At 39.3% G+C, this 19,872-nt stretch overlaps 1 protein-coding gene across 2 annotated transcripts in view; it reads right to left on the reverse strand.

Moving 5' to 3' along the window:
• LOC119859694 (serine/threonine-protein kinase TNNI3K) overlaps nt 1-19,872 on the reverse strand; it is a 194,742-nt gene that overhangs the window by 47,218 nt on the left and 127,652 nt on the right. For both annotated transcript variants that reach the window (XM_043520182.1, XM_043520181.1), the window contains one exon: nt 8,406-8,515. In XM_043520182.1, the coding sequence (XP_043376117.1) occupies nt 8,406-8,515 (110 nt within the window). The remainder of the gene's footprint in view (nt 1-8,405; nt 8,516-19,872) is intronic.

The raw sequence follows: 19,872 nt of genomic DNA on the forward strand, positions 1-19,872 counted from the left end.
CACGTTATCTGTTTTCCTTTTTAAATGTAGAGATTTATTCCCCAGGCTTCCACGTTATTCTACAGATGCCACATGTTTATTAATTTATTTTCTAAAGTTGCTACTTATTTTAAAATAGGAGTTTTAAGCTCTTTTAGGATAGAAAACAAATCTGGATTTATTCATTTGTTTTCAGAAGTGTCACTAAACTAAATCCTTTTTATGAAATATTCAGGGCTAAAGGCAGAGCTTTGGGAGAGATATTCCAAAAGGTTAAAGTGATGGAGACTTCAGGCTACATCACGAGAGGTAGTGAGCAAAATGGAGTTAATGGCAGATGCAGGTTCTCAACACTTCTCACTCGAGTTGTGTGAATAATGGATTTTCCAGTTTGTTAGCAATTCCAAAAAATCAGGAAAAAAACAGGTTTGGGTGGAACCAAAAATGAAATATTTCAGAATTTTCAGCAAATCAAAAAGTAAAACAAAATCATTTCAGGTAGAAATGTTTTGTTTGACCCAAAACAAAATGTTTAATTTCAATTTTGACCATTTTAAAGGTTTTGGATTTTTTAAAAGAAAAGTTGTTTCAAACCAAAAGATCAATGTTTCATGTTAAAATGTGTTGCAATGCAGTGTTTTGTGGTGGGTTTGATTTTTTGGCTTTTTGACACAAACAATTTTGCAAAACCAACACAAATTGGAAAAAAGCATCAGTGTTGCCAAATCCGCATTTTTTACCAAAAAAAGTTTTGCTGAAAAAAATGTCACCTAGAAGTACCCTCAAGGCTTCATGAGAAGGAAATTAAGGGTTAGATTCTGAAGTCTTTATTCACATTGGTGAGCAAGTTTCACAAATAGTCCCATTGACTTTAATTGGGCTACTGCTCCCTTGAGTAACTGCTCATTATTGGAATAAAGATTTCGCAATCTGGCCCTTGGTTTGCTGGCTGCAGGTAATTCTGATTCCCCCCTGCCCCCCCCATCACCATCACTGTGGGCTCTTTACTAACCTAAAGGATGATCTACAAGGACACTACTGCTTGTTCTCATTCTATTGTCTGAGGGATCACCCGCTCCACCTCTCTTCTTATACCAGTGGATGGGAAAAGGACAAAACATCAATATTGTGTGAATTGGCTCACTGAAAAGAATGGGGAAATGGTTCCTATGGTACTTTCTGCCTGGACTCTGAGTACATCACCTGCATGATGCAGCCAAGTTCTATCAGTCTAGGCACTAGAGATAACATTTTCAAAAGCACTGAAGTGACTTAAAAACCTAAGACTCATTTTCAAAAGTAATGTAGGCAGTTAGGAACCTAAGTTCCACTGATCTTTCAATGAGACATAAGCTCCTAAATCTTTTTTGAAAATGGGACTTAAGCACTTCTGAAAATTTTGCCATAAAGATTCTTTCATTTCCTTCCAAACTCAAAATTCCCATATGACAATGCACCTTGCTGTCCCAAGACACTAGATTGGTAAGAGCAGGGAATGTCACTGAAGAAAAAACAAGTACAGTTATACAAAGGTAAACTGAATGTGAAGATAAATTGGAAGGAAGGAAGTGGGGAGGAAGGAAGTGGGGTTCCTACCCATTCTTTTGGTTGGCCTTTATTATTTCACTTCAACAACAACAACAACAAAACAGACTTAATCAAAGCTTTCTCCTGAGCTTGACTATTCCTAGGGTTATCCCTGCAGATCACCTCCAACCATGTCCCTAGTTCCCTGTTCAGACAGACCCCTAACTTGCTGATATTTTGGGTGGCACTAACAACATCTACCTGTTGGCATGAGTCAGAAAAATACTGTTGCATCTTTATGCAGTATTCTACATGCCAGACAGTACGGAATATCAGCAGAAGATATTGCTATACTGTTTTAACAAAATTATAAACACACACATTATTATATGGATAGTTCTGATTAAGATTGAAGTTTTCTGAACTTCTATCAGTTAATTTTAATTCAACTCATTAAAATGTGACCACAGTGTGTGAATATAATGGCCACAGTGCTATAGAGGTAAAATGTTTTACCCAGATTGGACTGAGAAGTTAGCTAAATGTTGGTGTTATGCCACAAGCAGAAAGAGCTTTTTTGGCACTATATACATAGGTGTTCCAAAGATATGCTTAGTCAGTGTAATAAAACTCTTTCATGTGCTAAATTCTAACATTTATTATTCAGCAGATATAAGGCATGACGCATTTACTAGAAAATGTGCAATTTCTGCGCCTGCCTTAGCAAGAGAGAGACTTGAAAAGCATTTAACAAATGAATCGTGGCAGTCTCCATCAGAAGCGGAAGACAAGAGTTTAAAACATCATAGGCAAAGATATTTTACTACCAGCTCATCATCAGCACCTAGCACACCAGTGGAGTCAAAAGAACATTGTGTGCAAAAGATTTTACAAAGTCATAGATCACAACATGATGGTCAATGTGGATTGCTGGAAAGGAGCAAAAATATTTCTTTGCATCTACGCAACTCCCTTATCTGTAAATATGTGAACTGTTATAAATTCCAGGGCTATACAAAAGAAAAGAAAGAAAATCACAGGAAAAATTTAAAGTTGGAGAAAAAGCAAATCAAAGCTAATAGAAGAGTAGTAGAAGATTGCTTTATGAGTGATGAAGAGATGCCATTATCACCAGGAGTTAAGAAAAGATATATACCAAAAAGTGTTAGCTTTTATGTACCTGATCTGGCAACAGTAAACAGGTTGGATGCGATGATGATGGACTCAAGTAAGGTAGGATCTCATAAGAAGAATGTTCAAAGAAACCAAGCTATCACTTTGGAGAGCAGAGAGCACAACAGTTCAGAAGTAAGAAGTAAAGAAGGTAAATTGTCTTCTGCTAAGGGAGATATTGGAAGGAAAACCTGCGTGAGGAAAGATGAAGCCAACTGGAAGAGTAAAATGAAAACTAAAGGACAAGCCTTTTTAACTGTAAAAATAAATTTACATCCCTTCAGAAAAGTGAGAATCCACCCAGAGAAATTACCTTGCAGTGAAAAACCACAACAAAAATCCAACCATCAACACAAAGAACCACCATTTGAATCCAAGAAAAAACTGTCACAGGCTTCCAACAAAGAATTGACAAGAAAAAAAAGAAAATCAAACCAAGGGTCTTCTGTAGTTCCCCAAGAGCAGCCAGATACCAAAGAAGAGAAGGAGATTTATTCCAAAAACATTGCTTCGCAATTCTCTGACAAGCAGATCTTGGCTAAGAGCAAAAAGGCCGAAAGTGCAACTATTATAACAAGTGCTGATGCAGCAGAATTGTCTGAAGAAAAGTGCAATAATCCAATAGTGAGTGTCCCTTATTCTTTTAAGAATATTTCTGATGCAAGAAATTCTAAAGCTCTCATATCTGTTCTTGCAGAAGCTGTAATGTACAACAGTAACTTACCTCCACCCTCAGCAAAGGAGATTGTGAGAAGTATTGTTCCAACTGTATCTCTTGCAACTCAGAATTTAGCAAATACTTCACGAAATGGGGCAAATGATATTTCCATATCCCTGTATTCTAGAGAAGTAAATGAAGAAGACACAGGGACTACAGAGTCATATATGTATGAAAATTCACAGATGACTACAAGAAAGGAAGAAGATTGGGATTCTTCTTCAGCTCTTATTATCCAAACACAAGTCTCAGGCAACTTGCAGACAAAAAATCCCAACAGTGAATGTGATTTGGAACTAAAATCAGTTATAGAGGATACAGTAAAAAACGTCAATCAAGGCCAGATGGACAACCGAATATTAGAAAACCAGAGTGAAAACTTAAACAGGGTAGAAAGATTGGAGAGTTGTGAAAAGGTTAAAGAACATGAATCATTAGAAGGAAATCTGCTTGCTGTGGAATCTTATACTTTCACTGTTATACCACAGATTCCACCAGATATCAACCCAATGTCAACAGAAACATATTTTGTTCCCACAGAGCATCCAAATCACATCAGTAGTTTGCTTCTGTATACTGAAGCCAATGAGCATTTAATTTGTAGTAGCAAAGAAGGAACTGACAATACTGATAACCAGCATGGAACAGTTAACACTGAAGATGATGGGGTAAAAATAGAACAGAGAGAAAATAAACAGCCACCTCATAACAATGAGTCATTGTCTGAAATGCTAATCCCAGACACACAAATGAACGTGGATGGTATAGCCGAAGATATACCACAAACTCAGAATGATGTGGAGAGTGAAAAATGTAAATTATTTTGTACAAGCACTGTCAAAGTGTCTATTATGTCTAACACATCCAATATCCCCAGTTCTCCTAAAACTAGAAATATACTACCATGTAGCAACATCAATTTTCAGATAAACAATAATATGCACATGGAGAATGTGCTGAATTTGCAACACATTCAAAACAATCAACCTGATGAAGATAACAATATACACGAAGAAGGTGAAATGCCACTGGAAGAGCACAAAGAACCTTCTGTATTACCAGAGTTAAAAGACATTAGTTTTGAGGTAGAAAATGAGGTGCCTTTAATTCCTAGCAGAATAAACAATGTTGAAAACTCTGCTCCAAAAGCTACACTGTACCCACCATCTGCTGAATATGCTAATACATCACCTTTAGAGTCAGAACAAAGTGAGAAAAATAACTCAAATAACAATCACATTCCTCTTTTGCTTTCTTCAAAACTACAGACAAACAACCCCGGCCTTTCTGAAAATTCAAAATTCATTATTGTGGCAGAAAATTTCAACAAGTCAATGAACATTAAGCAATATTTGATTGAATGTGATGAAAAAATGCAAGACCAACCAACCAGAGACATTTTACTTGATTAACTGAATACCATTTCTGGGGAAAGGAGAAGTCAGAAGAGAGACACATGTCTGGTATTGTCAGAGTAGCCAAACAGTAGAATTCAGAACAAGAGACTCAGAACAACAAACAAGAGAAAGATAAAACAGGGAACTGTTAACTGACCAGAGCAGTAATTGACATTTATGAACTGGAATATATAGCATGTATTTCAGGCAATGTACAAAATTACATTTACAACTACTATAAACACTGCTACTTCCTACTATGTACAGGTTACACTATTTAAAACATTTCTGTGCTACATTTATTACAGTCTTTGCTGACGATAATGTAAAATCTTCTTTTTATCTGTAACTATTACATTCTATTTTAAATTCACCTAGATCTCTAAGATTTCTGGTCTCCTGGAGCAGTAAAACCTTTTATGCCCATTAAGTTCTTTTGGGGGGAAAGGAACTAAATGAAATTTAGCCCAGTCTTTGGGGCAACAGTCTGTATAAAGCCTGGTAAATTATGTTTAATCACTAGGTGGAGATCTCTGATTCAATCTTTTCAGACTCTCCGAACAATTAGCTAGAATAGCTACAAGAACACAGCGGTTTCTGTACAGAAAGGGGGTTAAGCAGCTCCAAGAGACTTGCATCTCCTCATTGTTATAAACTGAAGGTTTTGAAAAATAAATATCTCATTAACATATCAGCTTCCTAGGAAGGATCTCTTGGGCTAGGCAACACATTATCATTTGGTTTTAGCAATCCTTCTTATGAGAGAAGAATGGGCCTCGGAGAGCAGGAAACAAAATAAAAAAGAAAATGTATATTTATGACAATGAGATTTCATGGAATGTACAGAAAGAAAAGATCCCACTTAAGAGATGTACCAAGTTAAGAAAAGTAGAAAGCACCAAGAAGCATAGAACACTAGGGGCCAAGTCCATAAATCACTTGCATAAAAATATGTCCCAAATAATTGGAATATTGTTTCCCATTTCCTTCAGACACAAGAGTTATGAAAACTCATAACTCATGATTGCTGGCCATTTACCCTGTTTCAACCAACCCACAGTGTGTCCCATACTATTGTGTAGGGTAGGGACTCTTTAAAGTATTAATTTCCCGAAAAATTAACTGGAAATTTAATATCTAGCTTTCTTCCTCTTGTTCTGACTTCTACATGTCTCATTTTTTTTTAGTACTGTACTAATACAGAGGCAGGGGACATTGGACAGTAGCCTCAGTGCCCTGTAAAAATATAACTGAGCACCTGTGGAGTAACCTGGACCCTCTCTTTGAATATATGGATTTCATTTTGTCCAGAGAAGAGAAACCCACCAATTTAAAAGAGGATTTAGAAATGGGCCATCAGAACAGGCTACAACCTCCCACTTCTTTGGTATAAATTGTAATACTGGCATCATAATGGAAATATCAAAAGCTTTTTGTTGCATGCCTAAATAATTATTTTCTTCTCCACATAATCCATCTACATTTTTCCTTTTCCCTCCTTTATTTGCAGACTCTTGTAGTTCCACTTCTCCTCTCTCTACAGACCTCTTTTTGCCACCCCTTTCTCTTGCATTTCAATCAATCTATTTTTTCAGCCCTTTGGTTTCTCTGTTTTCCTTTCCGTCTCCTGTTCTTCCTTTTGTGTCTGTCTGCAAGATTAAATAAAATATTCCTTCTCCCACCCAGTAGAAAGCCAAAGCATATGATTCATTTGGGACTGGAAAACAAAACAGAGCAGAAAAACCCTAACCATAAAGTAAGCACAATGAGCAAAAGGAAAGGTGCGTTTAGCATCCCCCACAACTAGTCAGTATGTAGCAGATGTATGGTATATCTACCCAGATTGCCTTCACATCGTTACTATCAATATCTTTTATATGTGAAGTTCAAATATTAAACAAATTAAGGACTCGATTGAGACTTTAAGCACCGCCCTGAGCAAAGGTAGTGCATGAGCAACATTACCCTCCTATTAGCCGTAGGAGACTTTGTGACTCAGAGACATGCTGTTGAGTCTCAAATCCTTCCTTACTACCACCTTGCTCTAGGGCAGAGGTATAGCAGTTGGCTGATGGCTTATGTCAGCAGTAAATATAAAACCTGTTAAACAGGATCAGCTGTGTTTGCTAATGCATGGAGGAGGGACTTCTAGAGCCAAGGTCCTGCCCACTCCTCACCCCTCCCAGCCCACTCTCCAACCACCTGCAATGGAGGGTGGAGTAAACAGTGCTCTCTTACTCATATGTGCCCACACTGCCAGTTCAGGCAGCCCACACAGAGGTATAATGGGAGTCCTTACTCCCTCATATGCCTACACAGGCCAAGTTACAATTTAGCCCCAAATGAGAAGTTGTAAGAGCAAAATCCTGCTTATGGGCTATGCAGAAGCCAAGCTCAGAGAGGGGATCGAGAGAGCAAAGTGTCCTTCCTTCTTTCTGTCTTCTCTAAAACCATTGAGAGACTGCTTTACAAGCTGTCTGCAAGTGTTCTGTGAATGGTGTCTCAGAAAAGCATTCTAGGTTATGAGTCAGGGGCATAGTCCCTGAGGAGGAAGGATGGTCCAGTGATTAGGGGCACAAGCCTAGAACTTGGGAGATCTGGGTCCAAGTCCCTGCTCTGTCACAGACTTCCTGTGTGACCTTGAGCAAGTCGCTTGGCTTCTCTAGGCCTCAGTTCACCATCTATAAAATGGGGATAATTGCACTTTCCTACCTAACAGGAATGCTGGGAGGATTAATATGGTGAGGTGCTCAGATACTACGCACCATCTAGATACCTTAGATAGATATCTAGCACATAGTATGTGGGCCCTTACATAGCTGGTCAAATCCTGAGACCCACTTCTTTCAATCTGCTCTGCAGTGGTGATCTCCTGTGCCCTCTTAGAGCCCTACTGAAGTCAGTAAGGCTCGGTGTCTGCCAGTGCAGAATAGCTTGCAGGAATGGGGAGCTAGAGTCCCAGAGCCTGGCCTTGAAGATTTAAAGTCATTTACCGATATAGACACCCAGCTTATATTTAGGAATCAAAACAGAAGATGTTAATTATGATACCAGTTAGGTTTCTTTGTGAAGGGAGTCCCAGCCTGCATTGTTTCATGACGCTATGGGCTTGTCTACACAACAATGCTGCTGCTGTAGTGAAGACACTCCTATGCTGACAGGATAACTTCTCCCACCAGTCTAGGTACTCTACCTCCCTGAGAGGCAGTAGCTATGCCGATGAAAGAAGCCCTCTATTTGATGTAGCTCTGCCTACGCCTGGGGCTAGGGTCATTCAGCACACCCCAAGTGATGTAGTTATACTGACATAAATTCCAAGCCTGAATCAGTATTCCCCTCAGGGGTTTATGCTGGGATAGAGATTTGTCCTCAGGAATTCATTTGTAAGAGACTCCTCAAAACAAGTGTGAGCCTTTCTGTTGTAGCGCTTTCTATATTGCCAGGTCACCATAACAACTAGGAGCCTTCTAAAGCCAGAAAAATGGAAGGTGGCAAATATAAAAATATGCACCTGCTCATCTTCTCTCTGAGGCTCTTGGCAAAATAGCCATTTACACATGACAAACGTTAGTAATCACCACTTCATAGGTTAAAAAAGTGGGAGCACTTACCTCAGGACATGCATTCCAGCCCCTCATTAACAGTGATGATATGGGCTTGGGAATTGAATACCCTATTGGAGGCCGGATGTGATGATAGGCCATATCTGCTGCTGCTGCAGCTAAAAAATGAAACAGTATAATAAAGCTTAATTATGATTCAGATATAAAAAATATTCATATGCCAACACATTGTACTTTAGTATTTGAATGAAAAACAAATCTAAACAGATGGAAATGCTTAAGTACTAAACTTGTAAACAGAGTGGGTCAAAGAAGCTTTCAAAACCATGAAAGCACTATTTTTAATGCACTGGGTTAAAACAACCAACTGCCTTGCATTGATGTTAACACATTTCTGCTGATGTTTAGCCTGGCTGAAAATGATCTGATTCAAGTGTAAACCCTTAAAAATAACCTCTGAAAAAAACCATCAGTTGACCCTCATCTCACACATGAAATAATAATAAAGAGAGAATGACTGAGCAGCTTTCAACAACATGCATTAGATGCATTGACTTACAGATAAATTAATGCCAGATTCTGACTTCCTAAAATAACCTATAGTTAGCTCTGATCTGGCTGAAGACTAAAAGTAATTCCAAGCATTCATTTAACAAAAAACAACAGCAACAACAAAAAAATCTGAGTGCCTTTTTATACGTGCTAGTTGCAGCTGACTAAGAAAAAACTGCCAGAATGTTTCTCTAATTTTGTTTATATATACAGTGATTTAAAAAACATAATTAATCCCACTGCATTCCTTTAAAACAGCTTAGCTGTGGAAAGTCAAAGCAAATGTATGCCAGCCTCATAGCAAGAGCTAAGTAAAATTCTTTGTTAAACTGACACGATTAAGTGATACATCACTGGAGTATATAGCATCTGAGGGGGACCAGGAGATTGCAATCTTGAGATTGTAAGAAGAATGGTTTAATTTTTTTTAACTATATCCCATTCTCATTACAGTCTTTGTCACAAGAATAGATTAATTTGTGCCATTGTCTGTTCTCATTGGAATCTTTGTCACTGTAATGAAGTTTCAGAATGTTAATATCAGATATATTCTGTGAAATGTAGCAGTAGGGATGGGCAAACACATTTTGCCTAATTTTGATCCCATTCCAATGTGGGTTTGAAAGTGTGATTCAAATGTTACTGGGTTCATGTTCTGCTTAGGAGAGACAGTGAATCGGAGCAGATGGGGAAAAAAAGATGTTAATGAAAAATAAATATAACCTACTATCTATCTATCTATCCACACTCTCCTTCTCTTTTCCCACAATATACTACAGAAAGACTGTGCTCTCTATTAGGGATAGAAGAACACCCCAAAATTTAGGTTGACACAAGTGGACTATGCATGGTATGATATACACATACACACATGGAGTACTGTGATCTCTCCCTCCCTCTATATGTGTGTATCATACACACACACATACACACTCTTACCATACCATGCACACAAACAGAGAGGACAGTTTTCAGAGTAGCAGCTGTGTTAGTCTGTATTCACAAAAAAGAAAAGGAGTACTTGTGGCACCTTAGAGACTAACAAATTTATTTGAGCATAAGCTTTCGTGAGCTACAGCTCACTTCAGTATGTGTGTGCGTGTAAACAGACCTACAGGCACGATGCAAAAAAAGCATCGATAAACATCAATTTTAATAAAAATTGCAAATTTTTGGATCTTATTTCACCCCTTTTATTCATTTCCCATAGTCGTTAGTAATAGGATTTTTTGTTTTCAAGGGTGTTCATAGAAAGAGAAACTGTCATGGAAATTCATAGAAATACTTGCATGAACTGTCATGCAGATACTTTGAAAGAGTCCTATAGAATTTTATAACAATGAAAAAATAGGTTTATATATAAGTTATGTGAAATACTATAGATTTTAATCAGGAATAATCTTTTTGCCATATGTTACATGAACCATTCTACTGAAATTATAAACAATTGGAGATACTAAGGAATATATTTTTTTTTACTAAAACTGAGGGGACAGTTGTATTGAAAAGTCAGCCTTCTGACTGGGGAACACTGTTCACATTATTAAAAACTCATGACATATCAAAGATGTATACACTAGGACTGAGACAGAGATGGAAATAGGAAATAGACTAATTGAAAGTCTCTGTGTAAAGCTAAAAGGGATAACAAAAGAGGGTGATGTCATGGTAGGGGTCTACTATAGACCACCTAACCAGGAAGAAGAGGTGGCTGTGGTTTTTTTTAAACAACTAACAAAATCATCCAAAGCACATGACTTGGTGGTGATGGGGGACATCAGCTACCCAGACACCTGTTGGAAAATAAATGCAGTAGGGCAGAGATTATCCAACAAGTTCTTGGAATGTATTTGAGACAATTTTTTATTTCAGAAGGTGGACAAAACAACTAGGGGAGACGCTGTTCTAGATTTGATTCTGACAAATAGCGAAGAGGAACTGGTTGAGAATTTTAAAGTGGAAGGCAGCTTGGGTGAAAGTGATCATGAAATGATAGAGTTCATGATTCCAAGGAATAGTAGGAGGGAGAACAGCAGAATAAAGACAATGGATTTCAAGAAGGCAAACTTTAGCAAACTCAGGGAGTTGGTAGATAAGATCCCATGGGAAGCAACTGTAAGAGGAAAAACAGTTTGAGAGAGTTGGCAGTTTTTCAAAGAGATGTTCTTAAGGGCACAACTATCCCACCTCATAGAAAAGACAGGAAATATGGCACAAGACCACTGTGGCTTTAACCAGGAGATCTTCAATAATCTGAAACTCAAAAAAGAGTTCTACAAAAAGTAGAAACTAGGTCAAGTTATAAAGGATGAATATAAACAAACAACACAAGTATGTAGGCACAAAGTTAGTAGGGCCAAGACACAAAACAAGATTAAACAGGATGCAATTTAACACAGAAAAATGCAAAGTCCTCCAGTTAGGATGGAATAATCAGTTGCACATATATGAAATGGGAAATGACTGCCTAGGAAGGAGAACTGCAGAAAGGGTTCTGTAGGTTGTATCTAAAGATGAGTCAACAATGTAACATTGTTGTAAAAAAAAAGTATCATTATGGGATGTATTAGCAGGAGTTTTGTAAGCAAGATGCAAGAAGTAATTCTTCCGCTCCACTCTGCACTGATAAGGCCTCATCTGGAATATTGTATATAATTCTGGTTACCACATTTCAGGAAAGATGTGGAAAAATTAGAGAGCAGAGAGCAACAAAAATGATTAAAGGCCTAGAAAACATGAAAAAAGATTGAAAAAATTGTGTTTGTTTAGTCTGGAGAAGAGAAGCTTGAGGAGGGGACATGATAACAGTCTTCAAGTACATAAAAGATTGTTACAAGGAAGAGGGTGAAAAAATGTTCTCGTTAACCTCTGAAGATAGGACAAGAAGCAATGGGCTTAAATTGCAGTAAGGGAGGTTTAGGTTGGACATTAGGAAAAACTTCTCAACTGTCTGGGTGGTTAAGCACTGGAACAAATTGCCTAGAAAGGTTGTGAAATCTCTGTCACTGGAGGTTTTAAAAAAACAGATTAGACATACACCTGTCAGGAATGGTCTAGTTATTACCTAGTCCTGCCTTGAGTTCAGGGGACTGGATTAGATGACCTCTCAAGGCCCCTTCCAGCCCTACACTTCTTTGATTCTATGACACAGCCAGTTTTCCTGTGTACTCCTGCTCCCATAATAGTGGGGCTCTTATGGGCCAGGCAGGACATATGTGTTCAGTTTCTGCTTCCAATTTCACATCCATAGTTTTAAAATATTTGTGACACTGTGCTTTTAAATTCTTCCCGTAAATATACTGAAAGCTGGTTCACAGGCCTGGGCCAGAATATATTTGTATACAAGAAAACTATTCAAGAGGGCCTTGTACCACATTAGGATGCTTTCCTTCCTCCAAGGCCTTACATGAACTCTCTGAAGCTAGGGATGTTGTCTATCAGCCATCTACCCACATCTACTGCTGACTTTCAATAGCACCTAAAAATGCAACAGGGTATTTTTAAAATGGAGAATCATGACTGTATTTATGAGAAACTCAGACTACTTGGACAAGGACAACAGACTTGGGTAGAAAACTAAGCCACTGGTCTTCAGAAAAGTGGTGTGGGATGGCAATGGGAAGCAACAACTTGGTAGGACACAAAAAAGGACAGAATACTCTTCAGAGGGTAAGAGCTCCCAGAGGGCACCAGCTTCATACTCTGCTTGACTCACAACAGATGATGGGGGAAATGAAGCAAGGGGAGAAGGGGATGTGGTCCTCAAGACAATTTGTCTTCTCCTTGCAATTTTCAAAATTCTTTCCTTTCTTCAGCTCTATTGCTGTTTAAAGATGGGCCTGAGCTGAGCCATTCTATAGCCAATCTCCTCAAAATGCAGCAAGTATCTGGATTTAGAATTTTGGCTCAGTCTGTTATAGAAATACAGGGCAGCTGCAGAGTTCAGATGTGGATCTGGACCTAGACTTTCCCAACTGTGGGGTGAAATTCTGATTCCAATGAAGCCAATGACAAAAGTCCCATTCACTTCAATGGGGTCAAGATTTCACCTTAGTGTATTAGTTGTCATCTATTTCTACTGCTGGTGTTTCCTACTCCAGATCATCACAGAGATGAACAGTGGTTTGTGCTTGTCAAGGATCCTTCCCCACTCTGAACTTTAGGGTACAGATGCGGGGACCTGCATGAAAGACCCCCTAAGCTTATTCTTACCAGCTGAGGTTAAAAACTTCCCCAAGGTACAAACTTTGCCTTGTCCTTGGACCCTATGCTGCCACCACCAAGCGTGTTAAACAAAGAACAGAAAAGAGCCCACTTGGAGACGTCTTCTCCCAAAATATCCCCCCAAGCCCTACACCCTGTTTCCTGGGGAAGGCTTGATAAGAATCCTCACCAATTTGTACAGGTGAACACAGACCCAAACCCTTGGATCTTAAGAACAATGAAAAATCAATCAGGTTCTTAAAAGAAGAATTTTAATTAAAGAAAAGGTAAAAGAATCACCTCTGTAAAATCAGGATGGTAAATATCTTACAGGGTAATCAGATTCAAAACATAGAGAATCCCTCTAAGCAAAACCTTAAGTTACAAAAAGACACAAAAACAGGAATATACATACCATCCAGAACAGCTTATTTTACCAGCCATTAAACAAAAGGAAATCTAATGCATTTCTAGCTAGATTACTTACTAACTTTACAGGAGTTGTAAGTCTGCATTCCTGATCTGTTCCCGGCAAAAGCATCACACAGACAGACAAACCCTTTGTTGTCCCCCCCCCCTCCAATTTGAAAGTATCTTGTCCTCTCATTGGTCATTTTGGGTCAGGTGCCAGCTAGGTTACCTTAGCTTCTTAACCCTTTACAGATGAAAGGGTTTTGCCTCTGGCCAGGAGGGGTTTTATAGCACTGGATACAGAAAGGTGGTTACCCTTCCCTTTATTTTTATGACAGTGCTATAAGGATAACACTGACTAAATAATTAAGATAGAAAGAACAATAGATGTTTAGATAGATAGCAACTCTCTGTGCCCCCACTGTCCTGCCTCAAAGAACAAACTGACTTCTTTATGGCAACAGAGAAGCTACTCCGGTGCTCTCAACTGTTTAATCTTTGATTTAGATCATTTGTTAAGTGCAATTCGTCTTCACAACTGATCTTTAACTACCCAACAAACTCCTTATATGACAGATAAACACTACCACATTGTTCTGATGGGTATAAAATCTAAATCCTTTCTAGACACTGTTTTCTTCTTTTTAATATAGCAGTTTTCCATCTTTGCATCTGTCCAATGACAGACCAAATATGCCACTCATGAAGACCCTCTAGGTTAAGCACTGGATCTGCAGCCAAAACTCCTGTTTGTTACTCCTGGAGATGCAATAATAGGTGTTTGCAAAATACAGCCTTTATGGCTTGTCTTCACTACAAATTCAACCATGTTTGGTTGTATAACTCAGTTGTCCCCTAAACTGGTTACAAACATGACTTTAATAGGTAGGGTAGACTGGATTTAATCATATTGATAAAGGGACAATGAGTTGTAACAAGGTTCCCTAGCTCCAGTGTAACTGTAGTATAGACTGGGCCTTAGATTATAAGGTCCTTAGAACAGAGATCACTTCTGTGCTTATTAAATACTAGCAATGAGTGCATTTTCTGATAACTCCTCAGTATAATTATTTCAGTTCTATATTGTATACTGTTATCTCACCAGTTTTGGGAGTTGGCATTGTTGAGCACATACAGTAGTTTTTCATTACTGACCATGGGACGTGCTGCAGTCTTTGCTACTATAGAATTACATGATATGGTATTCAACAAATATTATATTTGACTTAATACTGAAATGATTTCACTGGGGATTCCATTTGATTCAATAGATGCTCCATTTGATAAAATAAGTAGTAATTTTGTTTCAATAGGCATGAGACTCTTTATACAATCTGAAAAATGGATATCTAATTTTGTATAGAGCATACCCTTACTGAATTGGATAATATACTTGATACACTAGAGGATATAGAGGTGCGATTACTGCAAAGACAACATCCATTTCAAAGCATGATGTATAGATTTTACAAGTGCTACGTTTTATAGTTAGGTATTCTTTCCAATATCTAAGTATTCCAATGTACTTAATCTGAATGGCTTCCCATACTTCTGTGCATTTACAAAGGTCAATATTAGACAGAAGGAAGGTTAAGAGTATGTAAGTAAAGCTACAGAACTCCACAGACAGCATACAAAAAATATTTAAAAAGAAAATGTACCTCTCATCATCTTAAAATGCATAGTTGATGAACAATATGGGATTTATGTTTTAAACGCTCATCTGAATTTATGGAATAATGAGGGTGGAATTTGTATATAGGCTATGAAAGATGCCTGATCCCCACAATAGGTGTTTGCAAGATATGGCCCTAAATCAGATGTACAAAATGAAGTTTAAACATAGTTTTCATATTTAAATATACTATACATTTCTTAGGCAATATGGTTTGAGAGGCAGTGGAGTCCAGGAGCAGAGGCTATAAGCCAGGAACTACTGAGTTCTAATCCTGAATCTGACACTGACCTGATTTGTGGCCTTGTGCAAATCCTTTCATTTTCTGTCTTAGTTTCCCTAACTGTAAACTGGGGATAATAAAATTCCCCTACCTTACAGAGCAGTTGGGAGGGTTAATTAGTTGATGTTTTGAAAAATCTAAGTGTTATGTAAGGGTAACGATGATGGTGATGAGATATTCAAAAGTGCTCATTGACTTTAATGGGAGTAGAATTAGGCCAACACTTACTACTGAAAGGCCTTGTGGAAGTACATTTTAAGATGGGGTTCAAACAAAGAGAGGGAGATCTTTTAGTTGGTAAGCAGGGAGTCATCAAAAAGAGACTATAGAAAGGGCATTAACTCAGAAGGAGTCAAAATAACACGGGACTGAAAATGGACCTCTGAGAAGCTGCAAGAACAGAAGCAGAAACCAATGAACCCATGCTCATCTAGCTGAAGGGGCATGTGGTTCAGCAGATGAAGATAAACAGGAATAAAAAGTACCAAAGAAAAGAATACCGGACAGGGAAGAAAAAAATTAAATCATGACACCTTTCGGAAACATGGTGTGACATTCTATATCTTGGGGGAGTGCACTGTAACCCCCATATTGCTCATTTATATATGAGTGTGATCTTGCATATATAGCAGGCAGTGTGAGGTATTGGGGAAAGGTTATGATCTGCTGAAAGTCATTTTTCTATCCATATATGTATATAATTAATGCATACAAAGTTATGAGAATTGTGTTGTATGGTTGTCACTAAAGCATGCTATAAGTTGGGGTATCAGCCAGATATTAGCCCCCCAGAAGACTACAGCAAGAAGAGTAACCAACGCCCAAGCAGAGTGTCAAACAACGCATCAACAGCCATTGTCCAGCAAGGGAGCTACAATTCAATGACTCACTTGCATGAGACCACCACAGGGGAACTGCTCAACCTTGCTTGGGGACTCAGCAATGCCAAGACATTATGTTCTACAAGCACATGGGACTGAGGATATAAAACAGAACACAGGGGCCTCATGCTTGGCCTTTTCTCCTGCCCCACCTATGCTGCAAGCAACAAGGACACTGAAGACTTGTGACTCCAAGAGAGGAGACTGGGCCAGATTTCAACGGTGAAATCTGTGTACTATGAACTGCAATATCCAGTGGGGTGAGAAAAACTGTTTAATCTAGATGTTGCCCAGTCTAACAGGGGTGAGAGTTTAGACTGCGTGCTTATATTTTCTTTTCTTTTGGTAACTAACTCTGACTTTTTGTCTATCACTATAATTACTTAAAATCTATCTGTTGTAGAGGTGTATGTCCACTTTCCATTGATGAAGTGGTGAATGAATAAATTTGCACTGCTTGTCTTGAGCAGTGCAAGATGGTATATTCATAGAATCATAGGACTGGAAGGGACCTCAGGAGGTCATCTAGTCCAGTCCCCTGCACTGATGGCAGGACTAGGTATTACCTAGACCAGGGGTGGCCAACCTAAGCCTGAGAAGGAGCCAGAATTTACCAATGTACATTGCCAAAGAGCCACAGTAATACGTCAGCAGCCCCTCATAAGTTCCCTGACCCTACTCCCAGCATCTCCCACCCACCAGCAGCTCCATCGATCGGTGCTTCCCTCTCCCTTGCTGCACCTCCCAATCAGCTGTTTCGTGGCATGCAGGAGGCTCTGGGAGGGAGGGGGAGGAGTGAGGGCACTGCAGACTCAGAGAAGGGGGTGGGAAGGGGTGGACGGGGGTAGGGCCTGTGGCAGAGCCAGGGGTTGAGCAGTGAGCACCCCCAGGCACATTGGAAAGTTGGTGCCTATAGCTCCAGCCCCGGAGTCGGTGCCTATCCAAGGAGTTGCATATTAACTTCTGAAGTGCCGCATGTGGCTCTGGAGCCACAGGTTGGCCACCCCAACCTAGACTATTCCTGACAGGTATTTGTCTAATCTGCTCTTAAAAATCTCCAACGATGGAGATTCCACAACCTCCCTAGGCAATTTATTCCAGTGCTTAACCACCCTGACAGTTAGAAATTTTTTCCTAATGTCCAACCTAAACCTCCCTTGCTGCAATTTAAGCCCATTGCTTCTTGTCCAATCCTCAGAAGTTAAGAAGAACAATTTTTCTCCCTCCTCCTTGTAACAAGCTTTTATGTACTTGAAAACTGTTATAATGTCCCCTCCCAGTCTCTTCTTTTCCAGACTAAACAAACCTAATTTCTTCAATCTTCCCTTATAGGTCATGTTTTCTAGACCTTTTATCATTTTTGTTGCTCTTCTCTGGACTTTCTCCAATTTCTCTACATCTTTTCTGAAATGTGGTGCCAATACTCCAGTTGAGGCCTAATCAGCACAGCAGAGTGGAAGAACTACATCTCATGTCTTACTTACAACACTCCTGCCAATACATCCCAGAATGATGTTCGCTTTTTTTGCAACAGTGTTACACTGTTGACTCATATTGAACTTATAGTCCACTATGATGCCCCGATCCCTTTCCGTAGTACTCCTTCCTAAACAGTCATTTCCCATTTTGTACTCGTGCAAATTTTGTATAATTCTGAGGTACAGTGCTAGGAGCTGGGTGGATTTGGCTGATGCCTTTCCCTGTGTGATTCATGAGTGGTTCTGGGAGCATTCATGCAACATAGCTGGGTATGGGGCTCCGCATGCGGTTGTGCTGCGTGATAACAGCACCTAGAGAGGTTTGCTGCTGGTGAGTAGCAAGGCATTGTGAGAGACAGCCCAAGCTGGAGAGAGTTCAGGTGGGCACAGCAGTCCAACAGTCCCAGGGTGCACCCTGGGCACCCCATCACACATGGGATTCATGTTCCCCTTTCTTTTGTTCTTCCTCCTATTCATCTATCTACTTATAATGCTTCCATCACCCTGGGAGCTGCTGATCAGCAAGGTATACGTCTCTATACCATTTTGTTGCTGTATTGCGCTCTAGCTTATGTGCAGTGGAATACTGATGATATACCTAGCATAGCAGGAGTGTCTTCCTCACACATCTGGTATCTTATACAGTAGACAAATGGTTAACTCAGAATGAAATGAGATAAATAGTAGGAAGGGTCATGTCATGCAAAAGGAGATGAAGATTTGGGCTACAGGGCACTGGAGCTATATCCTAGACAGCACACTCTGGATCTTCAATTACGTGATCAGAAAACAAGGTACTGCAATGGGCGGAGAGATAAAATGGAGGAATGAGATTCAGGTTTGGAATCTGGGTTGACTATTAATGGTGTATATTACTAGAAACTGAAGTAGGATTGAGTCAGATATCTGACAACTATATTCAAATGTCAGCAGAGATAGAAATGAATGACTGGGAAGCTATAAATAGCTAATGCCATTTAGAAATTCCACACTATACTGAATTGGAATGCCCCTTGTTATTGATGTTAATGACAACTACACCATCTGTATAAGAGAAGCTGACTTTCTGAACAGTGTGAAGACCTCCAAAGGATTGTAAAAGTAGCATAAAAGTAGCCTAATTGTACAAAGGGCAGAGGAGAAATGAATCTGGATTTAATAAGATCTCAGAGGAAAGGGAACAGGGAAACTTCCTTCAACAGACACCAAAAATAGTGCCAGACTCTGAGATCAATAAATATAACTTTAAATGTATCAGAAATAAAGCCCTGAAAAGTTAAGCACCCTCTGTTAAGGAGAGAAAGACAGGACAAGAAAGCCCAATTAAACAGGAATCAAAGGATTTACACTTAGAATAGTGAAATGAGGAGTGTTTATGTGTGGCTACCACGGCATGACTGCTAGAGAAGAAATAGATACAAGAAAAAGAAAAGGAGCTGTTACTGTTTGGGATAATTCACTTAGCAAGGAGTCTTCCCCCACATCTCCAGTAAATTCCACTTTAGTTCAGAATTCTTCACCTTAGCTCTCCTCACTTCTTAAGCTGGGTAGTAGAGCTACCCATGGTGCATTGCTCTCTGTTTCGATGCCAGAGCTGCTACTTTGGATGCATTCTGCCAATACAAGAAAGATAGTGTGGATATGTAACAGTGGTTTAATTACAGAGGTGGCTGTATGTCAACGTAACTTAAATCGATTTAACTTTGTAGTGTAGCTATAGCCTTAATCTCATGTATGGGTTTAAGTGGTACACTGCACTTGTGCTGGCCCTATGCCCATTAGGGATTTTCACCCTCAGGGCTTGTCTATAGTACCGCGCGGGGTCAAACTAAGATATGCAACTTCAGCTATGTGAATAGAATAGCTGAAGTTGATGTACTTAGATCTACTTACTGCGGTGTCTTCACTACGGTAAGTCGACAGCTGATGTTCTCCCGTTGACTCCGGTTGCGCTTGTCGTTCTGGTGGAGTACTGGAGTCAACGGGAGAGCGCTCAGCAGTCGATTTATCGCGTCTATACTAGACACGATAA

The sequence above is a fragment of the Dermochelys coriacea genome, chromosome 8 (assembly GCF_009764565.3).
Source record: "Dermochelys coriacea isolate rDerCor1 chromosome 8, rDerCor1.pri.v4, whole genome shotgun sequence".
NCBI lineage: Eukaryota > Metazoa > Chordata > Testudines > Dermochelyidae > Dermochelys > Dermochelys coriacea.